General features: G+C 47.1%; 1 protein-coding gene across 1 annotated transcript in view; it reads right to left on the reverse strand.

Moving 5' to 3' along the window:
• LOC140204431 (RNA-binding protein Nova-1-like) overlaps positions 1-21,230 on the reverse strand; it is a 282,659-nt gene that overhangs the window by 72,116 nt on the left and 189,313 nt on the right. The window contains exon 3 of the mRNA XM_072271152.1: positions 20,183-20,349. Within this exon, the coding sequence (XP_072127253.1) occupies positions 20,183-20,349 (167 nt within the window). The remainder of the gene's footprint in view (positions 1-20,182; positions 20,350-21,230) is intronic.

The following is a 21,230-nucleotide window of genomic DNA, read 5'->3' on the forward strand; positions in this document are numbered from 1 at the left end:
AGTACTGGAGAGGCGAGTACTCTCGCAGACGAAACACAGTGAGATCCCAGAAACAGTAACATGACACGGCCAGGTAGTGAATCAAAAGTGAAGCTGATTGATTGAGGGGTTGGTACTGCCCACAATGTGGACAATATCTACCCGGGGGGCCTCAACTGGAACCTGCGGCAGCCCCTCCCTCACCCCCGGTAGTGTGGCACACCATCCAGAGTGGCCTTTGCTGTGGGGCCACATCCTTCATTCTCACCCTTTTTAGTCAGAGGGTGGTGAATCTATGGAATTTGTTGCCACGGGCAGCAGTGGAGGCTGAGTCATTGGGTGTATTTAAGGCAGAGATTGATAGGTATCTGAGTAGCCAGGGCATCAAAGGTTATGGTGAGAAGGCGGGGGAGTGGGACTAAATGGGAGAATGGATCAGCTCATGATAAAATGGCGGAGCAGACTCGATGGGCCGAATGGCCAACTTCTGCTCCTTTGTCTTATGGTCTAATACCGCCCACTAAGCCGCTGCCAACAACGCTAATCACGGCCAGTGCCGCCTTCCCCGATTCACTCTCCCTGATAAGCCTGTGTGGTCAAGGAACCAGAGGGCTCGAGGCTTCCAGGACAGTCAGGCCTCCAGCGCGAGCTCCAGAATGGGCAGGGGAAGAAGGGGTTAATGGACACTGCAGGGGTCCGGAAGGTCCTGATTGAAGCTCTTGTTAAGCTTGATGTGGTCTTTTCTACATTCAAACCCTGCTGCATCACCTCCTTGTAGCACGGCGCCCATGAGGACATTTTCACACAGTCACACAGTCACACTCACACTCACACAGAAAAGACATCCTGCACTTTAATTTAGACCTTATCAGCTCAGAGGCCTGTGTAAACAGGCCTGTAGTTTCAGAGTGTCAGGCAGGGTGTAGATAAGATCCCTGGCTGCAGGGCTGCCTTATCAGGGATCAAAACAGCTCATGTTTGGCAAATATCCAGAGCTAAGCCCCCTGATTACTCCCAGATTCCCAAATTTGGCACCTGCTCCCTAAATATAGCTCAGATTCGCAAAGGGAGGCAGGGCCAATCTAAGCTGCAGAGGAGGTATTGACTAGGGGGGGTCCTTGTTTGCAAGCATTTTCCCCTCATCCTAACCCCAAGCCCAAGCAAAGACCACCTCCATGGAGGCCTTGTTCACTGATGTCAGAGGACTCACAGGACTGGATTTACCCCGTCCTAATAAATACACCCCGCCCCAGTAGCGGGCAACAAATCCACCAGCTCACAAAGATGAAGGCCGGTAGATGGCTAAATTGCATTCGGAGTTGGTACGTCACCTGAAATGCCCACAGATTTCTACAGATGTAACGTGGAGAGATTTCTAACTGGCTGCATCACCGTCTGGTACGGGAGAGTGGGGGGAGGGGGGGGCTACTGCACAGGATCGAAATAAGCCGCGGAGAGTTGAAAACTCTGTCAGCTCCATCCAGGACATCTTCAAGGAGCAATCCCTCAAAAAGGTGGCGTCCATCATTAAGGACCCCCACCACCCAGATTGCTACTGTCAGGGAGGAGGTACAGGAGCCTGAAGGCACACACTCAGTGATTCAGGAACAGCTTCTTCCCCTCTGAACTGAATTGACGTTATTTCTTACATCCTTCATATATGTGAGGAGTAAAAATTTTTATGTTATGTCTCCGTCTAAATGTGCAAGGTGCAATTTATAGTAATTTATAATAAATAGTATGTTTATAATTTTGGAAAATTAATAAAAAGATTTAAAAAGAAAAACGTATGTACAACAGGACAGCCAATATAACATAGAAATACAATTGTATCAGCATAAATTAATCAGTCTGATTGCCTGGTGGAAGAAGCTGTCCCGGAGCCTGTTGGTCCTGGCTTTTATGCTGTGGTACCGTTTCCTGGATGGTAGCAGCTGGAACAGTTTGTGGTTGGGGTGACGCGGGTCCCCAATGATCCCTTGGGCCCCTTTTACACACCTGTCTTTGTAAATGTCCTGAATAGTGGGAAGTTCACATCTACATTGGGCTGTCCGCACCACTCTCTGCAGAGTCCTGTGATTGAGGGAGGTACAGTTCCCACAGCAAGCAGTGATGCAGCCAGTCAGGATGCTCTCAATTGTGCCCCTGTAGAAAGTTCTTAGGATCTGGGGCTCAATATCAAACTTCCTCAACCCTCTGCCAGGGGAGGTGGTGGGATCTGGATTCACTCAGTTAATCAGCCAGCAATGGAGGTTAATAACACCCACAATGCATAGCAGTGGGGAAATGGCCCTATCTATTATAAGTGCAGACCACATTGCACCCTGACATGCTCCAGCACCAACTCTACTGATCTGCATTAGCAAATTAAGATGGAGTTGTGATTTTGATGGAATATGATGTCACTTCCTTGTGAAGTTCAGCTGTGTGGTATTAAAGCAAACCATGGATGTATACAACCCATGACGCCAGTCGGACCCAGTATCCCAACACAACAATACAGGCATGTAGTCACTGATCTGCCAACATCCAGTTCAAAGAAACAAGTAATTTTAAAAACGCAAACACGAGGAATTCTGCAGATGCTGGAAATTCAAGCAACACACATCAAAGTTGCTGGTGAACGCAGCAGGCCAGGCAGCATCTCTAGGAAGAGGTACAGTCGACGCTTCGGGCCGAGACCCTTCATCAGGACTAACTAGCTCTTCCTTCAGTTAGTCCTGACGAAGGGTCTCTGAAACACCTTCAATTACTCCAAAAGACTGAGGTTTGGTAAAATACTGAAAGGCTTTTATTCGCTCTACAATACGACCTCCACAGTGAGTGTCTGCCCCCGGACTGAGGGGAAGGGGCAAGGCGAACACCTTTATACAGGACTCTGTGGGAGGAGCCACAGGGGCAGTCAGCAGAGGGGTGTGTCCAGACAGGCAACCGAGTTACAACATATATACATGGTTTACCACAGTCTCGGCCCGAAGCGTTGACTGTACCTCTTCCTAGAGATGCTGGCCGGCCTGCTGCATTCACCAGCAACTTTCATGTGTGTTGCAAAGAAACAAGCAACTGGACTACAGGAAAAACACTGTCGTAGGAAAGCAGCCTCCATCAAAGTCTCTGAAAGGAAAATCTACAAAAGGTAGTGGATTTGGCCCAATCTATCATGGATAAAGACCCCCCACCCACCCACTGAGCACATCTTCATGCAACGCTGCTGTAGAAAAGCACCCTCCATCGTCAAAGATCCTCACCACCCAGTTTATTGTCTTTTGCACACTGGTTATGCGTCTGGTCTGTTGGCTAAGGTCTTTCATCGATTCTATTAATGGCTCTTGGCTTTATTGAGCATACCCGTAAGGAGACGGATCTCAGGGTTGTATATGGTGACATTTATGCACCTTGATAATAAATTTTCTTTGGAACTTTGAACTTTGGTAGGGTCTCATTTAAGAAACACTTAGACAGGCGCATGGATGACAGGAGAGTAGAGGGTTATGTAGGAGGGAAGGGTTAGGTTGATCTTGGAGTTGATTAAAAGGTCTCCAAACATCATGGGCTGAAACATCCTCTTCAATGTCAACGAGGAACAGGTCAAAAGCTTAAAGTTCCTCGGGGTCTGTATCAGAAGTTACCTGACTTGGTCCAACCAAGCAGAGTTCACTGCCAAGAAGGCCCACCAGCGCCTTTACTTCCTGAGAAAGCTAAAGAAGTTTGGCCTGTCCCCTAAAACCCTCACTAATTTTTATAGATGCACCGTAGAAAGCATTCTTCTGGGGTGCATCACAACCTGGTATGGAAGTTGTCCTGTCCAAGACCGAAAGAAGCTGCAGAAGATCGTGAACACGGAGCAGCACATCACACAAACCAATCTTCCATCCGTGGACTCACTTTACACCGCACGCTGTCGGAGCAGTGCTGCCAGGATAGTCAAGGACACGACCCACCCAGCCAACACACTTTTCATCCCTCTTCCCTCCGGGAGAAGGCTCAGGAGCTTGAAGACTCGTACGGCCAGATTTGGGAACAGCTTCTTTCCAACTGTGATAAGACTGCTGAACGGATCCTGACCCGGATCTGGGCCGCACCCTCCAAATATCCGGACCTGCCTCTCAGTTTTTTTTTGCACTACCTTACTTCCCATTTTTGTATTTTCTATTTATGATTTATAATTTAAATTTTTAATATTTACTAATGTTTACTATTTTTACTATTTTTAATATTTAATATTTGTAATCCAGGGAGCGGGAAGCGCAGAATCAAATATTGCTGTGATGATTGTACGTCCTAGTATCAATTGCTTGGCAACAATGAAGTATAAAGTAAAGTAAAGTAACACCCTGGGAAAGGGTTCACTGATAATGTAATTGTTGTGTAGCAGCAGTGTTTGGGTTGTGACTCGAGATAACGGGGGCTTTGGAATGTGCACTAGCCGATGAAGGTAGTGTCTTTTTTTCTTGTTGTGTGCCTGAGACCGAGGTGATCTGGGCCTTTTGTTCAGGGGAAGATGAAGGGAAAAGATGCCTGGAAGGAGAGAACGTAGACACCCGAAAGGAGTGGACTTGGAGTGAGGCCGGGAGCCGATGAAGTCTGGGGGAAATCGATGGAGGACCAGTGGAAGGGAAACCGTGAGCTCCAACTTATGCACATTAGACTGTTTAATTAAAATGGGCCCTTTTCGTTTTGTTTTTCTTTACTAACCCTCTAGTCAAATTAAGAATAATAAGGTTAAATCGTTTAATTGCATATGGAGCACTGCCTGTTATTTCCTGCTACTGATTTGTAACGGGGGAACACATCACGCAGCATCCACACAAACAAGAGGTATTGCACCTCAGATTTCACACGTTTGGCGGGGCCGGAGACAGTCTTCCCTAGACTAACGCCGCCGGCCGGACCTGAGGGTTACAGGGGTTAAAGTGGGTGTTACGACTGAAGGTAATGAGGGGGGAGAGGGGAAAAGGTGGAAAAGAGCAAAAGGGTTAAGAAGTGGGGAGAGGAAGAGAGTGGGAAATAATGACTGCAAGGAATTAATCGTCCAGGACAGAAACCTAATTTTTAACAGCAAAATCGGACCTTACATCAGATATAACATCTGGACTGGAGAGTGAATGGGGAGGGGCGAGGAAGAAAATGGAATCAGGACTCCCTCTTCCAATCTCTGCTCAGCAGCAACACTGGGGCAGACACCAGAAAGAATGAAGTTCAAAGTTCAAAGAATGTTTATTATCCAAAGAACATGCATGTCACCATATACAACCCTGAGATTCATTTTCTTGCGGGCATTCACGGTAAGTCCAAGGAACTTAATAGAATCAATGAAAGACTGCACCAACAGGACAAAGAACTAACGTGCAAATGACAACAAACTGCGCAAATACAAAAGAAATAATAATAATAATAAATAAATCAGCAATAAATATCGAGAACATGAGATGAAGAGTCCTTGATGGGGCGTGAAGTTGAGTGAAGTTATCCCCTTTGGTTCAAGAGCCTGATGGTTGAGAGGTGATAACTGTTCCTGAACCTGGTGGTGTGAGTCCTGAGGCTCCTGTACCTCCTTCCTGATGGATGACAGATGCTACTTTCTTGCAACAACACTGTGTGGAGGTGTGCTCTTTGGTTGAAGGATCCACGATGGGCTGGGCTGAATCCAGAACTTTTTGTAGGATTTTCCATTCAAGGGCATTAGTGTTTCCATACCAGGCTGTGATGCGCCCAGTCAATACACTCTCCACCACACATCTATAGAAGTCTGTCAAAGTTTTAGATGTCATGCCGAATCTTTACAAACTCCTAAGGAAATAGGAGTGCTATCGTACTTTCTTTGTACCTCACTTACGTGCAGAATAGACCCTTCTGGTACTTCGAGCAGCGCTGTCCAACCTTTGATTTAACCCTAGCCTAATCACAGGACAATTTACAGTGACCGAAGCACCCGGAGGAAACCTACACGGTCACAGGGAGAACGTACAAATTCCTTACAGGCAGTGGTGGGAATTGAACCTGGGTAGCTGGTACTGTAAACCGTTATGCTAACCACTATGTTACCGAGCCGCCCCTTTTGTGTTGCATTGGTTACCGGCGGAACAAGTATTTTTGTTCTCCTTTACACTCGTGTACTGGAAAAGACATCAAACAATCCTGGGATTGGTGGGGTCCAGTTGGGACTAGGCAGATCGATAGTTCAGTACTGACTCGATGGGCTGAATGGCCTGTTGTTCTATAGTTCTCTATGACTCCATGCCTGCCTTCAGCCTGGAGAGAAGGGAAGAGAGGGCAGAGGCTCCCGCGGGAAGCAGGCCGGGCAGCAAGTTTTGCTCGTGATCGCTGAGAGACCTGCTGTGGCTGCACAATCAGGTCGATTGCCGGCTCCGCGGTGCGACGGACGGCAGGGAGGGTGTAGCACCCTCAGCGTTGTAACAGGGGTGCGGGGGGAGGAGGGGCCGGAAGCAGGGGAGGGTGCGTGAGAGAAGTCTGCTTCCCTCGTGCCTGGCACCATGCTGTGAACGTGACAAATCCAAGCAGAAACAGGTCGTTAAATAAGTGAAACAACAACTAATTATTGACGTGGGGACCTAAACTCAGAACGCTGGCACTAGCTGGCCGTTGTGAGCATTTTACAGAGGCAGAGAAGTGAAGGTCTTGAGATTAAAAACTAAACCAAAAACAACAGCAAATGTTGGAAGTTGCAAGCAAAATCAGAAAACACAGGAAATACTCAGCTGGTCAGTCAGCATCTGCAGCACTTTGATATTACAGTGCTGCACCTGTCTCTTGTCCCACCACTGCAGCCGCCTGTGGCTTAGCTCTGCACACCTCTCCCTCGTCCCTTCTCCCACTGTTCCTCTGGGGCTGTGTTCGGCTTCCTTCTGCTGAATGCCGCAACGTTCATTTAGAACATAAAACAGACTGCATTAGAGAGATGGGAACAGTACAGCACGGGGAGAGGCCATTCGGCCCACAGTGTTGTGCTGAACCAGCAAAACAGCAAACCAAAAACACCCAAACACTAATCCCTCCGACCTGCACCATCCCTCCATCTTCCTCACATCCATCAGCCTATCTAAGCATCTCTTAAAAGCCCCTGATGTATTCATCTCCACCACCATACCAGGCAGACCCGTCATCTCCCCCTCTCACCTTCAATGCATGCCCTCTGGGAAACAGATACTCTCTGCCCACTCTGTCTATGCATCTCACAATCTCATAAACCTCTATCAGATCTCCCCTCAGCCTTCGAGTCTCCAGAGGAAACAACCCAAGTTTATCCAGCCTCTCGTGATAGCACACACCCTCTAAACCAGGCAGCATCCTGGTAAACCTCTTCTGCACCCTCTCCAAAGCCTCAACATCCTTCCTATAGTGAGGCAACCAGAATTGTATGCAATATCGCAGATGTGGCCTAACCAGAGTTTTATAAAGTTTCAACATCACCTCCTGGACTAATAAAAACAAGCATTCCACAAGCCTTCTTGACTACCCTATCAACCCGAGTTAGCCACTTCCAAGGAGCTGTGAACTTGGATCCCAAAATCTCTCTGCTCAGATTAGCTTTATTCGTCACACTGTTGTGTCCACTCGCCTATAACATTCAGACTAAGGAGCTGGTGGTAGACCTGAGGAGAGCTAAGGTACTGGTGACCCCTGTTTCCATCCAGGGGGTCAGTGTGGACATGGTGGAGGATTACAAATACCTGGAGATACGAATTGACAATAAACTGGACTGGTCAAAGAACACTGAGGCTGTCTACAATAAGGGTCAGAGCCGTCTCTATTTCCTGAGGAGACTGAGGTCCTTTAACATCTGCCGGACGATGCTGAGGATGTTCTACGAGTCTGTGGTGGCCAGTGCGATCATGTTTGCTGTTGTGTGCTGGGGCAGCAGGCTGAGGGTAGCAGACACCAGCAGAATCAACAAACTCATTCGTAAGGCCAGTGATGTTGTGGGGATGGAACTGGACTCTCTGACGGTGGTGTCTGAAAAGAGGATGCTGTCCAAGTTGCATGCCATCTTGGACAATGTCTCCCATCCACTACATAATGTACTGGTTGGGCACAGGAGTACATTCAGCCAGAGACTCATTCCACCAAGATGCAACACAGAGCGTCATAGGAAGTCATTCCTGCCTGTGGCCGCCAAACTTTACAACTCCTCCCTTGGAGGGTCAGACACCCTGAGCCAATAGGCTGGTCCTGGACTTATTTCCTGGCATAATTTACATATTACTATTTAACTATTTATGGTTTTATTACTATTTATTAGTAATATATGGTGCAACTGTAATGAAAACCAATTTCCCCTGGGATCAATAAAGTATGACTATGACTATGACTATAAGTTCTTTCATCAGAGTATATACGCAGCACACGACCAGGCTGACATTCCACAATGTGCTGTGCTGATCGAATCAAACACCTAACTAACCTGGTCCCTTCTCTCTCCACAGCGTCCACATCCCTCTATCCTCTGCACATCTGTGTGCCCTCTTCAAGCACCTCTTAAACGGCCTCCACTACATCTTCAGTCCACTCCCCTCCCTTCCAAGCGGGGAGTAAATTCAGAAATCAGAGGTGCAAAGGGACTTCGGGTTAACTTTCATGTTGAGTTGGTGGTGAGGAAGACGAATTAGCTTTCATTTTGAGAGGACCAGAATATAAAAGCCTTCTCCCCATAACCATTGACGCCCTGACTAATCAGGAACCTGAGAACCTCCACTTTAAATACGCTCAATGACTCAGCCTCCACAGCTGCCTGTGGCAATGAATTACACAGATTCACCACCCTCTGGTTAAAGAAATTCCTCTTCATCTCCTTTCCAAAGGGATGTCCCTCCACTCTCAGGCTGTGCCCTCTGGTCCAAAACTCCTCCACTACACTGGCAGTCAGTAGAGTAGGTTACACAGTCGGCACAACATTGTGGGCTGAAGGGCCTGTAACGTGCTGTAGATTCCTATGTTCTATGTAGAGGAAACATCCTCTCTATATCCACTCTATCGAGGCCTTCCAAGATTCGATAGGTTTCAATGAAATCCCCCCTCGTTCTTCTAAACTCCAGTGAGAGCCATCTAACACCCTTCAATGTTAACCTCAAACAAGGCGCTGGAAATCAAAGTAACACACACAAAATGCTCGAGGAACTCAGCAGGTAAGGCAGCATCTATGGAAATGAATAAACAGTCAACATTTCGGGACGAGACCATGCACCAAATGTTAATCTTTTAATTCCCAGAGAGACCCTCGTGCATCTCCTCTGGACCCTCTCCAACGCCGGCACATCTTTTCATTTTGGCAGGTCAAATGTGATGGCAGACTATAGTATTAATGGTCAGACTCTTGGCAAGGCGGAGGATCAGAGGGATCTTGGGGTCTGAGTCCATAGGACACTCAAAGCTGCTGCATAGGTTGACTCTGTGGTTAAGAAGGCATACGGTGTATTGGCCTTCATCAACTGTAGGATTGAGTTTAAGAACCGAGAGGTAGTGTTACAGCTTTATAGGATCCTGGTCAGACCCCACTTGGAGTACTGTGCTCATTTCACCTCACTACAGGAAGGATGTGGAAACTATAGAGAGAGTGCAGAGGTGATTTACAAGGACGTTGCCTGGATTGGGGAGAATACCTTATAAGAATAGGTTGAGTGAACTTGACCTTTTTTCCTTGGAGCGACGGAGGGTGAGAGGTGACCTGACGGAGGTGTACAAGATGATGGGAGGCATTGATCATGTGGATAGTCGGAGGCTTTTTCCCTGGGGCTGAAGTGGCTAACAGGAGAGGGCACAGTTTTAAGGCGCTTGGAAACAGGTACAGAGGAGATGTCAGGGGTAAGATTTTTACGCAGAGAGTGGTGAGTGCGTGGAATGGGCTGCCGGCGACGGTGATGGAGGCGGATACGATGGGGTCTATTAAGAGACTCCTTGATAGGTACATGGAGTTTAGAAAAATAGACGGCTATGGGTAACCCGAGGTGATTTCTAAAGTAAGGACATGTTCGGCACAGCTTTGTGGGCCGACGGGCCTGTATTGTGCTGTAAGGTTTTGTATGTTTCTATGTTTCTTAGATAAGGGGCCGAAAGCTGCTCACAATACTCCAAGCGCAGGCTGACCAATGCCTTATAAAGTCCCTGTTTATAGAGGAAAGGAACAGTCAAGTTGCCTCTGCTGATCAGCGGAACCCAAGCTTCCTGCAAGGGTAACGACTTCTTCCCGTGTCAGCAGGAAGTGGGCCACATGGATGGTGGACTCAAGGGACGAGGATGAGGCCTTGAGGAAGTGACATACACACACACACACACACACACACACACACACACACACACACACACACACACACACTCACTCACAGAAGGGAAAGGAGGGGCGAGGGAACAAGAGCAGGAAGTCACAATAAACGCCTGAGCAGATACTGCCAATGTCTCAGCAGATTGTATCACTTCACCTCCATTCGACCTGACTGGAAGGACAAGATAACCGGAGTGAGTGGGCGCACTGGGGATTCAGGTCAGGAAGGCAGCTCTGATGAGGCACTGCCTGCAGTGTGGACAGCAGTTATTTCAGTTCTGCCAAGCTTTGCAAACAACTGGACAGAAAGCCGACCAGTATTTCCTTAAAACACAGAATAGGAAAGTTCCTTTAACGCACAATGTTTGTACCAAACATAATGGCATATTCAAATGAATCTCTTCAGCTCTGTCAGGATCCAAACCCCTCTCTCTCTCTCGCAACTTCTGAGGTGCTATCATTTCTGCCCCCAGCAGCCCATTTCAGCCTCCCATCACTTTATCAACATCATTATGAGCCGTGTCATATGACGTGGGCGATCACGGTCTTTCCATGACCATGATTGGTCTTGGTAAATTTTTCTACAGACGTGGTTTGCCTTCTTCTGGGCAGTGTCTTTACAAGACGGGTGACCCCAGCCATTATCTATACTCCTCAGAGATTGTCTGCCTAGCGTCAGTGGTTGCATAACCAGGACTTGTGATCTGCACCGGCTGCTCATACAACCATCCACCACCTGCCCCCACGGCTTCACGTGACCCTGATCGGGGGCTAAGCAGGTGCTAGCGGAGGGAAGGAACAACCTTACACCTCCTTTGGTAGGAATGCATAGAAACATAGAAACATCCCTTTAGCCACAAGGGCCATATCTAACTCCCTCTTAAATATAGCCAATGAACTGGCCTCAACTGTTTCCTGTGGCAGAGAATTCCACAGATTCACCACTCTCTGTGTGAAGAAGTTTTTCCTAATCTCGGTCCTAAAAGGCTTCCCCTTTATCCTCAAACTGTGACCCCTCGGTCTGGACTTCCCCAACATCAGGAACAATCTTCCTGCATCTAGTCTGTCCAATCCCTTTAGAATTTTATACGTTTCAATAAGATCCCCCCTCAATCTTCTAAATTCCAGAGAGTATAAGCCTAGTCAATCCAGTCTTTCTTCATATGAAAGTCCTGCCATCCCAGGAATCAATCTGGTGAACTTTCTTTGTACTCCCTCTATGGCAAGAATGTCTTTCCTCAGATTAGGGGACCAAAACTGCACACAATACTCCAGGTGTGGTCTCACCAAGGCCTTGTACAACTGCAGTAGTACCTCCCTGCTCCTGTACTCCAATCCTCTTGCAGTGAATGCCAGCATACCATTCGCCTTTTTCACCGCCTGCTGTACCTGCATGCCAACTTTCAATGACTGGCGTACAATGACACTCAGGTCTCGCTGCACCTCCCCTTTTCCTAATCGGCCACCGTTCAGATAATAATCTGTTTTCCTGTTCTTGCCACCAAAGTGGATAACCTCACATTTATCCACATTAAATTGCATCTGCCATGAATTTGCCCACTCACCTAACCTCTCCAAGTCACCCTGCATCCTCTTAGTATCCTCCTCACAGCTAACACTGCCGCCCAGCTTCGTGTCATCCGCAAACTTGGAAATGCTGCATTTAATTCCCTCGTCTGAGTCATTAATATATATTGTAAACAACTGGGGTCCCAGCACTGAGCCTTGCGGTACCCCACTAGTCACTGCCTGCCATTCTGAAAAGGTGCCGTTTATTCCCACTCTTTGCTTCCTGTCTGCCAACCAATTCTCTATCCACATCAATACCATACCCCCAATACCGTGTGCTTTAAGTTTGCACACTAATCTCCTGTGTGGGAACTTGTCGAACGCCTTTTGAAAATCCAAATATACCACATCCACTGGTTCTCCCCTATCCACTCTACTAGTTACATCCTTAAAAAATACTATGAGATTCATCAGACATGATTTTCCTTTCACAAATCCATGCTGACTTTGTCCGATGATTTTACCACTTTCCAAATGTGCTGTTATCACATCTTTGATAACTGACTCTAGCATTTTCCCCACCACTGATGTCAGGTTTTTCTCTTCCTCCTTTTTTAAAAAGCGGGGTTACATTAGCCACCCTCCAATCCTCAGGAACTAGTCCAGAACCTAAAGAGTTTTGAAAAATTATCACTAATGCATCCACTATTTCTTGGGCTACTTCCTTAAGCAGCTGGGATGCAGACCATCTGGCCCTGGGGATTTATCTGCCTTTAATCCCTTCAATTTACCTAACACCACTTCCCTACTAACACATATTTCCCTCAGTTTCTCCACCTCACTAGACCCTCAGTCCCCTACTATTTCCGGAAGATTATTTATGTCCTCTTTGGTGAAGACAGAACCAAAGTAGTTATCCAGTTGGTCTGCCATGTCCTTGTTCCCCATGATCAATTCACCTGTTTCTGACTGTAAGGGACCTACATTTGTCTTAACCAATCTTTTTCTTTTCACATATCTATAAAAGCTTTTACAGTCAGTTTTTATGTTCCCTGCCAACTTGCTCTCATAAACTTTTTTCCCTTTCCTAATTAAGCCCTTTGTCCTCCTCTGCTGGACTCTGAATTTCTCCCAGTCCTCAGGTGTGCCGCTTTTTCTGGCTAATTTATATTTTTCTTCTTTGGAATTGATATTATCCCTAATTTCCCTTGTCAGCCACGGGTGCACTACCTTCCCTGGTTTATTCTTTTGCCAAACTGGGATGAACAACTGGTGTAGTTCATCCATGCGATCTTTAAATGCTTGCCATTGCATATCCACCGTCAATCCTTTAAGTATCATTTGCCAGTGTATCTTAGCTAATTCACGTCTCATACCTTCAAAGTTACCCTTCTTTAAGTTCAGAACCTTTGTTACTGAATTAACTATATCACTCTCCATCTTAATGAAGAATTCCACCATATTATGGTCACTCTTACCCAAGGGGCCTCGCATGACAAGATTGCTAACTAACCCTTCCTCATTGCTCAATACCCAGTCTAAAATAGCCTGCTCTCTAGTTGGTTCCTCGACATATTGGTTCAGAAAACCATCCCGCATACATTCCAAGAAATCCTCTTCGTCAGCACCCTTACTAATTTGGTTCAGCCAATCTATATATAGATTGAAGTCACCCATTATAACTGCTGTTCCTTTATTACACGCATTTCTAATTTCCTGTTTAATGCCATCCCCACCCTCACTACTACTGTTAGGTGGCCTGTACACAACTCCCACCAGCGTTTTCTGCCCCTTAGTGTTATGCAGCTCTACCCATATCGATTCCACATCCTCCCGGCTAATGTCCTTCCTTTATATTGCGTTAATCTCTTCTTTAACCAGCAACGCCACCCCACCTCCTTTTCTTTCATGTCTATCTCTCCTGAATATTGAATATCCATGAATGTTGAGCTCCTATCCTTGGTCACCCTGGAGCCATGTCTCTGTGACTCCAACTATATCATATTCATTAATAACTGTCTGCACATTCAATTCATCCACCTTGTTACGAATGCTCCTTGCATTGACACACAAAGCCTTCAGGCTAGCATCTGCACCGTGCCTCCCAAACTTACTCTGCACACCTCCCTTAAATTTACCTCCTCTCACTTTAATGCATGTCGTCCAGTGCTTACATTAATACCCTAGAGAAAAAAATCAGACTGTCTGCTCTGTCTATACCTCCGGTAATCTTATAATCGCCTACCAGCTCTCTCCAGAGATTCGGATTTATAGCCCATAATCTCTAATCCAGGCAACATCCTGGTGAAACACTATAGTCTCCACATCCTTGCTGGAAGAGGGAGTAAAGAAAAGCCCAATTCTTCAAGTGGCATTTAACCAAAGTTTTATACAGCACTGTCCAAAAGTTTTAGGTGCATATATATAGCTAGGGTGCCCCAGACTTCTGCACAGTACTGTAATAATTTTGTGTATTTGCACTATACTGCTGTCACAAAAAAAACAAATTTCATGACATATGTGAGTGATGATAAACCTGATTCTGATCTGGGTCTCTATTGTGGATTGAGAGTGGGAAGGGGACAGGGAGAGGGGGATCATGGTTGGGAAAAGGGGAAGGGAGAGGGGAGGGAGCGGAAAGCACCGGAGAGACATGATTCTGAAATGATCAGTAAATTGCCTTGCCTGGTGTCTCAGGACTGGGTCTGTCTGCACCCGCAATGCGCACTCCCCCCCAACACCTCCCCGGCACTCCTTCTCTGCCGCCTGTCCCACACCCCTCCCGTGGCGCTCCACCCTCGCCATTCCCAACATCCTTTGCTCCCGCCAGATTTCCAAACTCGCTGTCCGCTCCATGTTGACAAATACAGTCCTGTGCCAAAGCCTCAGTGCCTTTGCTATCTATATGTGCCTGAGGCTCTTGCACAGTGTTGTCTAACTGCAACATGATTTCCTGCTTCTTTGCTCAGTGCCCTGGCTACCCTATGCCTTCTCTTCACTTGTGTGGCCACTTTCTGGGAGCCATGGACGTGGTCCCCAAGATCCCTCGAATCCCAGATGATAGGACGGTAGCGTTGTCTGCTGGTGATGAGACGTGATCCACAAGGATCATGTTGGATCTGACAGAGTATTTTCTAAGTGGGGAGTGTATTCAGATATCAGAGGTGCAAAGGTGTGTCGGATTCCCTAGAGGTTAACTTGCAGGGTGAGTCGGTGGTGAGGAAGGCAAATGCAATGTTATCATTCATTCCGAAATGACTAGAATATAAAAGCAAGGATTTAATGCCAAGGTTTTATAAGGAATATTAAAAAAGTTAGAGATGTGGATGACGGAACGGATGGCTTTATGACCAGTTTACGAAAGATACAAGGGTGGGCACGGGGGCAGGTGGTGTTGCGAAAGCAGGGAGGTGGCAGAAGGACTTGGACAGATTGGGAGAATGGGCAAAGAAGTAGCAGATGGAATATAGCGTAAGGAAGAGGTGGTTTACAGTACCAGCGACCCGGGTTCAATTCCCGCTACTGCCTGTAAGGAGTTTGTACGTTCTCCCTGTAACTGCGTGGGTTTCCTCCGGGTGATCTGGTTTCCTCCCACAGTCCAAAGGTGTACCAGTCGGTAGGTTAGCTGGTCGTTGTAAATTGTCCCGTGATTATGTTGGGGTTAAGTTGTTGGCTTGCGGGGCAGCACAGCTCAAAGGGCCAGAAGGGCCTATTCTGCACTGTATCTCAATAAAAGGAAAAAAAGGCAGAGTATTTTCCAAATGGGGAGAGAATTCAGAAACCTGAGCTGCAATGGCATTTGGGAGTCCTCGTGCAGGATTCCCTGAAGGTTAACTTGCAGAAAAGAGAAAATCTGCAGATGCTGGAAATCTGAGCAACACACACCAAATGCTGGAGGAGCTCAGCAGGCCAGGCGGTACCTATAGAAAAAAAGTACGGTCAACGTTTTGGGCCGAGGCCCTTCGGCAGGACTGGAGGAAGAAAAGCTGAGGAGTCGTTTTGAAAGGTGAAGGGAGGGGAGAGGGAAACGCCAGGTGACAGGAGAAACTTGGAGGGGGAGGAATGGAGTAAAGGTTGGTGAAAGAGGCAGAAGGCCATGGAAGAAAGAAAAAAAATGGGGGGGAGCAACACCAGAGGGAGGCGATGGGTGGGCAAGAAGATAAGGTGAGAGAGGGGACGGGTAATGGTGGGGGGCATTAATGGAAGTTTCAGAAATCGATGTACACGACATCAGGTTGGAGGCTATCCAGACGGAATATAAGGTGTTGTTCCTCCAACCTGAGTGTGGCCTCATCGCGACAGTGGAGGAGGCCGTGGGCAGACATACTGGAACAGGAATGGGAAGTGGAATTGAAATGGGTGGCCACTGGGAGATCCTGCTTGTTCTGGCGGACAGAGCGTAGATGCTCGGTGGAGTGGTCTCCCAGTCAATGTCTCACCAACATACCTCCTGTATATCGACATTGAGGCAGTGTTCATGGGTTCAATGTCCATTCAGAAATCGGATGGCAGAGGGGAAGAAGCTGTTCCTGAATCGTTGAGAGTGTGCCTTCAGGCTTCTGTACCTCCTTCCTGATGGTAACAGTGAGAACAAGGCATGACCTGGGTGAGGGGGGTCCTTAGTGATGGATGGGGCCTTTCTGAGGCATCACTTGAGTATCTGGAATACCCTGAACAGTTTTGGGCCCTGGGCGAAGTACGATGGTGCTGGAGAGCAGCTTCTTCGAGCTCAGCTACAGAAACAGCTTAATTTCCACCATTACTGTCTCTTTCTTCCCTTTTCAAGGTGGACGGGGTTCTGTCAGTGCCCCTGACCTGCAGCTGTGCTCAAACTGCAGTTCTTACAGCGACAATCCCACTCTTGGCAGGGCGGGGGGCTGGGGGGGGGGTGCCTCACCAACCAGCTATTTTTCAATATCCCAAGGGCGGCCTAGAAGACGAGTGTGCTTTTGGGGTTTCGAGGTTTTGCGGCCCTGGGGACGAGCCGATTCTACGCCGGTGCATCTGACAGAGGCGTCGCAGGAGAAATAGAACATCGGGAACAGTCGGAGGTCTTGGTGCTTGGGTAATCGATCTCTCTCTCGTTGGTGGAGGAGAGTTTACTTCCGATTCTCGAGTCGCAGAACTCCAAAAGAGCGATGCGGCAGACCGCAATCAGCGAGTCGTTATGTTTATGTCTCCCCCCCCTTGCTGAGTGGCACCTCTATTAGGGGGAGAGCCTGTGGCATGTTGAGTTCTTGGGCGAACAACTAATTTTTGTTGGGGTGAAGATCATGGCCTCTCTTGGGGGCTTTGCTATTGTTTGCTTGGTGGGCGGAGGGAGCGGATGGTTTTTGCCGAAAAAAGGGGAGGGGAGGGTTGATTCTTTGCTGCTGCTTGTCCGTGGGGGGGTTGAAGGGGAGCGGGGGGGGGTGCTTTAATAGTTTTTCTGTCATTCATTCTTTGGGGTTCTCTTCTGTTTTCGTGGACGTCTGTGAAGAGTAAGAATTTCAGGTTGTACACTGTACACCTTCTCTGACATTGAATGGAACTATCGAACTGTTGAACTATTTACAAAAGGATGTGCTGCTACTAGAGAGGGTCCAGAGGAGGTTGATGATAGAGATCCTAGGGATGAAAGTGGTAATTCATAAGGAGTATTTCATGGCTCCGGGCCTGGAGTTCAGAATGATGGGGGGGGGGGCAGTGAATCTCGTTGAAATCTACCTAATATTGAAAGGCTTGGAAAGAGCAGAATTTGAAAGGATGTTTCCAGTGGTAGGAGAGGATAAAGGCAGATGGCGCTGCCTCAGAATAGGAGGGCATTCCTTTAGGAACAGAGATGAGCAAGAATTTATTCAGCTCGAGAGGGCTGAATCTGTGGAATTCATTACCACAGGCGGCTGTGAGAGTCAGGTCATTGGGTATATTTAAGGCAGAAATTGCTAGGTTCTTGTTTAGTCAGGATGTCAAAGGTTACGGGGAGGCGGCAGGAGAGTGGGGATAATAAATCAGCCACGATGGAATAGCAGAGCACTGATGGGCTGAATGGCCTCATTCTGCTCTGTGCTGTGTGGTCTTACAGGCACAGGGCCACTGGTTTTTCAAAGAACAGTCATACTTATTCCCATCCTCTGAGTAAGCCTCACGGATGCCCAGACAATGGGTAACGAAGGGTCTCACGCTACAGGTCCCCACTGGGAACGTCCTCTATCTGCGTTTGAGGGAGCATACTGAGGCAAGGGAAGGCCACTCCCTTGAGAGGGGATTGAGGTGTAGAGTGGAGGAGAGATCAGGATAAAGGCTGGAGTGAGGAGGAATGTGGAGGGGGGATGGAATTCCTCAGTGTTATTATTTCAGAGAACCCGTCCTGTGCAATTACGAAGGAAGCACCTCAACTTTCCTAAGAGTTTGCAAACATTTGGCATAACACCTAAAACTTTGACAAACTTCTATAGATGTGTAGTGGAGAGTGTATTGACTGGCTGCGTCACAGCCTGATAGGGAAACACCAATATCCTTGAACAAAAAAAAATCCTACAAAAAGTAGTGGATTCGGCCTGATCCATCATGTGTAAATCCCTCCCCACCATTGAGAACATCTACATGAAACACCGTCTTAGGAAAGCAGCATCAGTCATCAGAGACCCCCACCACCCAGGCCATGGTTTCTTCCCCCTGCTGCCATCAGGTAGAAGGTACAGGAGCCTCAGGACTCACACCACCAGGTTCAGGAACAGTCACTACCCCTCAACCATCAGGCTCTTGAACCAAAGGGGATAACTACACTCAACTTCACTTGTCCCATCACTGAACTGTTCCCACAATCTATGGGCTCATTTTCAAGGTCTCTTCATCTCATGTTCTCGAAATTTACTGCTTATTTATTTATTATTGTCATTATTTCTTTCTTTTTGTATTTGCACAGTTTGTTGTCTTCTGCACACTGATTGAAGACCCAAGTTGGTGCATCTTTCATTGATCCTAATATGGTTATTATTCTATTATGGATTTATTCAATATGCCCGCAAGAAAGTAAATCTCCGGGTTGTATCATCATCATGTGCTATGTTGTATAACGTGGACGATCATGGTATTTTCATGACCATGATTGTTGTTGGCAAATTTTTGTACAGAAGTTGTTTGCCATTGTCTTCTTCTTGGTAGTGCCTTTCTCCCATGGTTCACTTTCCTCTCCCATCAAATTCCTTCTTTATCAGCCCGTCACAACTTCCACCTTTCATCCCCCAACTTCTCACTTGATCACCCCTCACCTTCCTTCCCCCCTCACCTGGTTTCACCTATCACCTTCCAGCTTGTACCCCTTGCCCCTCCCCCACCTTCCGATCCCGGATTCTTCCACCTTCCTTTCCCGCCCCAAAACACTGACTGTTCATTCCGCTCCATCCTGACCTGCTGGGTTCCTCCAGCATTTTGTGTGTGTTCCTCTGTCTTGTATATTTGATATTTCGGTAGTAAGTGAGTGGGCACGTGGCCGAGTGGTTAAGGCATTGGACTAGCGACCTGAAGGTTGTGAGTTCGAGCCCCAGCCGAGGGAACGTGTTGTGTCCTTGAGCAAGGCACTTAACCACACATTGCTCTGTGACGACACCGGTGCCAAGCTGCATGGGTCCTAATGCCCTTCCCTTGGACAACATCGGTGTCGTGGAGAGGGGAGATTTGCAGCATGGGCAACTGCCGGTCTTCCATACAACCTTGCCCAAGCCTGCGCCCTTGAGAGTGAAGACTTTCCAGGCGCAGATCCATGGTCTCACAAGACTAACAGATGCCTTTATTTTACTTAGTAAGTGAGTAATATTGTAAATATATTGGTTAATTGAGCATTCTTGTTCATTTCAACAATCTATTATGGGTTATATGTATAAACACGTGAATTCCATACATCATCACGTTACCACGTGATACATGCTTACCTTGCTTAGGGTAAAAACAAACTACACAACTAATCTCCTGACCCTCTTGTTTTTTTTCATTTAGACTAACATTTTGGGGTTACAAAATGTAACATTCTGGCTTTCCAGCATCTGCAGAATCCCTTGTATATTGATTAAAATACAGGTGTAAAAACTAGCATATTCTGTCCATTTGAATGATAAAATAATTTAACTCTAGATTCTACTCTCCCGAGCTTGGATTTATGGGACCTTGGTAAACATAGCAGACATACACGCTTGCCAGTTAATTGTGTGAGATTTGCAAGCTCCCGTTCCAAAAGCTGCCGTTCTAAGTGATCTGTTGTAAATCCCCATCTGTGCCAGTGAAGGAAATCTACCATCCACTAAGTAACTAAAAACACACACACAGATCGTCTGCCAAACCATTCAACTCAAGGGGAAAAAAAATGAGGAAGGGGAAATCAAAGCATTTTCTGGAGGAACCCGTGTCCTGTCACGCACACTAGGTCAGCGCAAATCTTACTTGCTTGACACGGTCAGGGTTGACGTTGGTCTGGGGTTGGAGTATGTTGACCGGCTCCGCCTTGCCGACATTCTGCGGCATCTCCCGGACTTTCTCTGCAATGAAGTCATGTACAGCGTTCAAGGCTTCCACCGTCCCCTGGATCAGGCAAACCCGCTCGGTCGTGCCTGCGAAGAGAAGGAAGGAGAGACGTTTTACACTCAAGACAAACCTGGAGTAGAGAGGCCTACAACTGGGGTCAATTCTTAATTCACCTTGACCATATGAGGAGCATTTGATGGCTCTGGGCCTGTATTCACTGGAATTCAGAAAAATGAGGGGTGACCTCACTGAAACCTATCGAATGGTGAAAGGCCTTGATAGAGTGGATGTGGAGAGGATGTTTCCTGTGGTGGGGGAGTCTAAGACCAGAGGACACAGCCTCAGAATAGAGGGGTGTCCTTTGAGAATGGAGATGAGGAATTTCTTCAGCCAGAGAGCAGTGAACAGTGTAGAGTTCATTACCACAGGTGGCTGTGGAGACCAAGTCATTGGGTATATCTAAGGCGGTAGTTGATAGGTTCTTGATTAGTCAGGGCATGAAGGGATACGGGGAGAAGGCAGGAGACTGGGACTGAGAGGGAAAATGGATCAGCCATGATGAAATGGTGGGAGCAGACTCGACGGGACGAATGGCCTAATTCTGCTCCTATATCTCATGACACTATCAGATTGAGCAACATTACTTCTGAAAAAGTTTGAAGTAAATTTGTTATCAAAGTAGTAAATATGGCAAAATATACTATCCTGAGTTTCATTTTCCTGTGGGCATTCACAATAGAACAAAGAAATACAACAGAATTAATGAAAAACTACAGGAACAAGACTGCCAACCAGTGTGCAGAAGAAGACGAATTGTTCAATACAAAAATAACCAAATATTAATAATAAATAATTAGAAACCTAGAAAACCTATGGCACAATACAGGCCCTTCGGCCCACAAACAGAATTCTGAGAACATGAGAGTGGAGGAAGAGAGTCTGCAGGTTGTGGAATCAGTTCAGTGTT

The sequence above is a fragment of the Mobula birostris genome, chromosome 10, assembly GCF_030028105.1.
Source record: "Mobula birostris isolate sMobBir1 chromosome 10, sMobBir1.hap1, whole genome shotgun sequence".
Lineage (NCBI taxonomy): Eukaryota > Metazoa > Chordata > Chondrichthyes > Myliobatiformes > Myliobatidae > Mobula > Mobula birostris.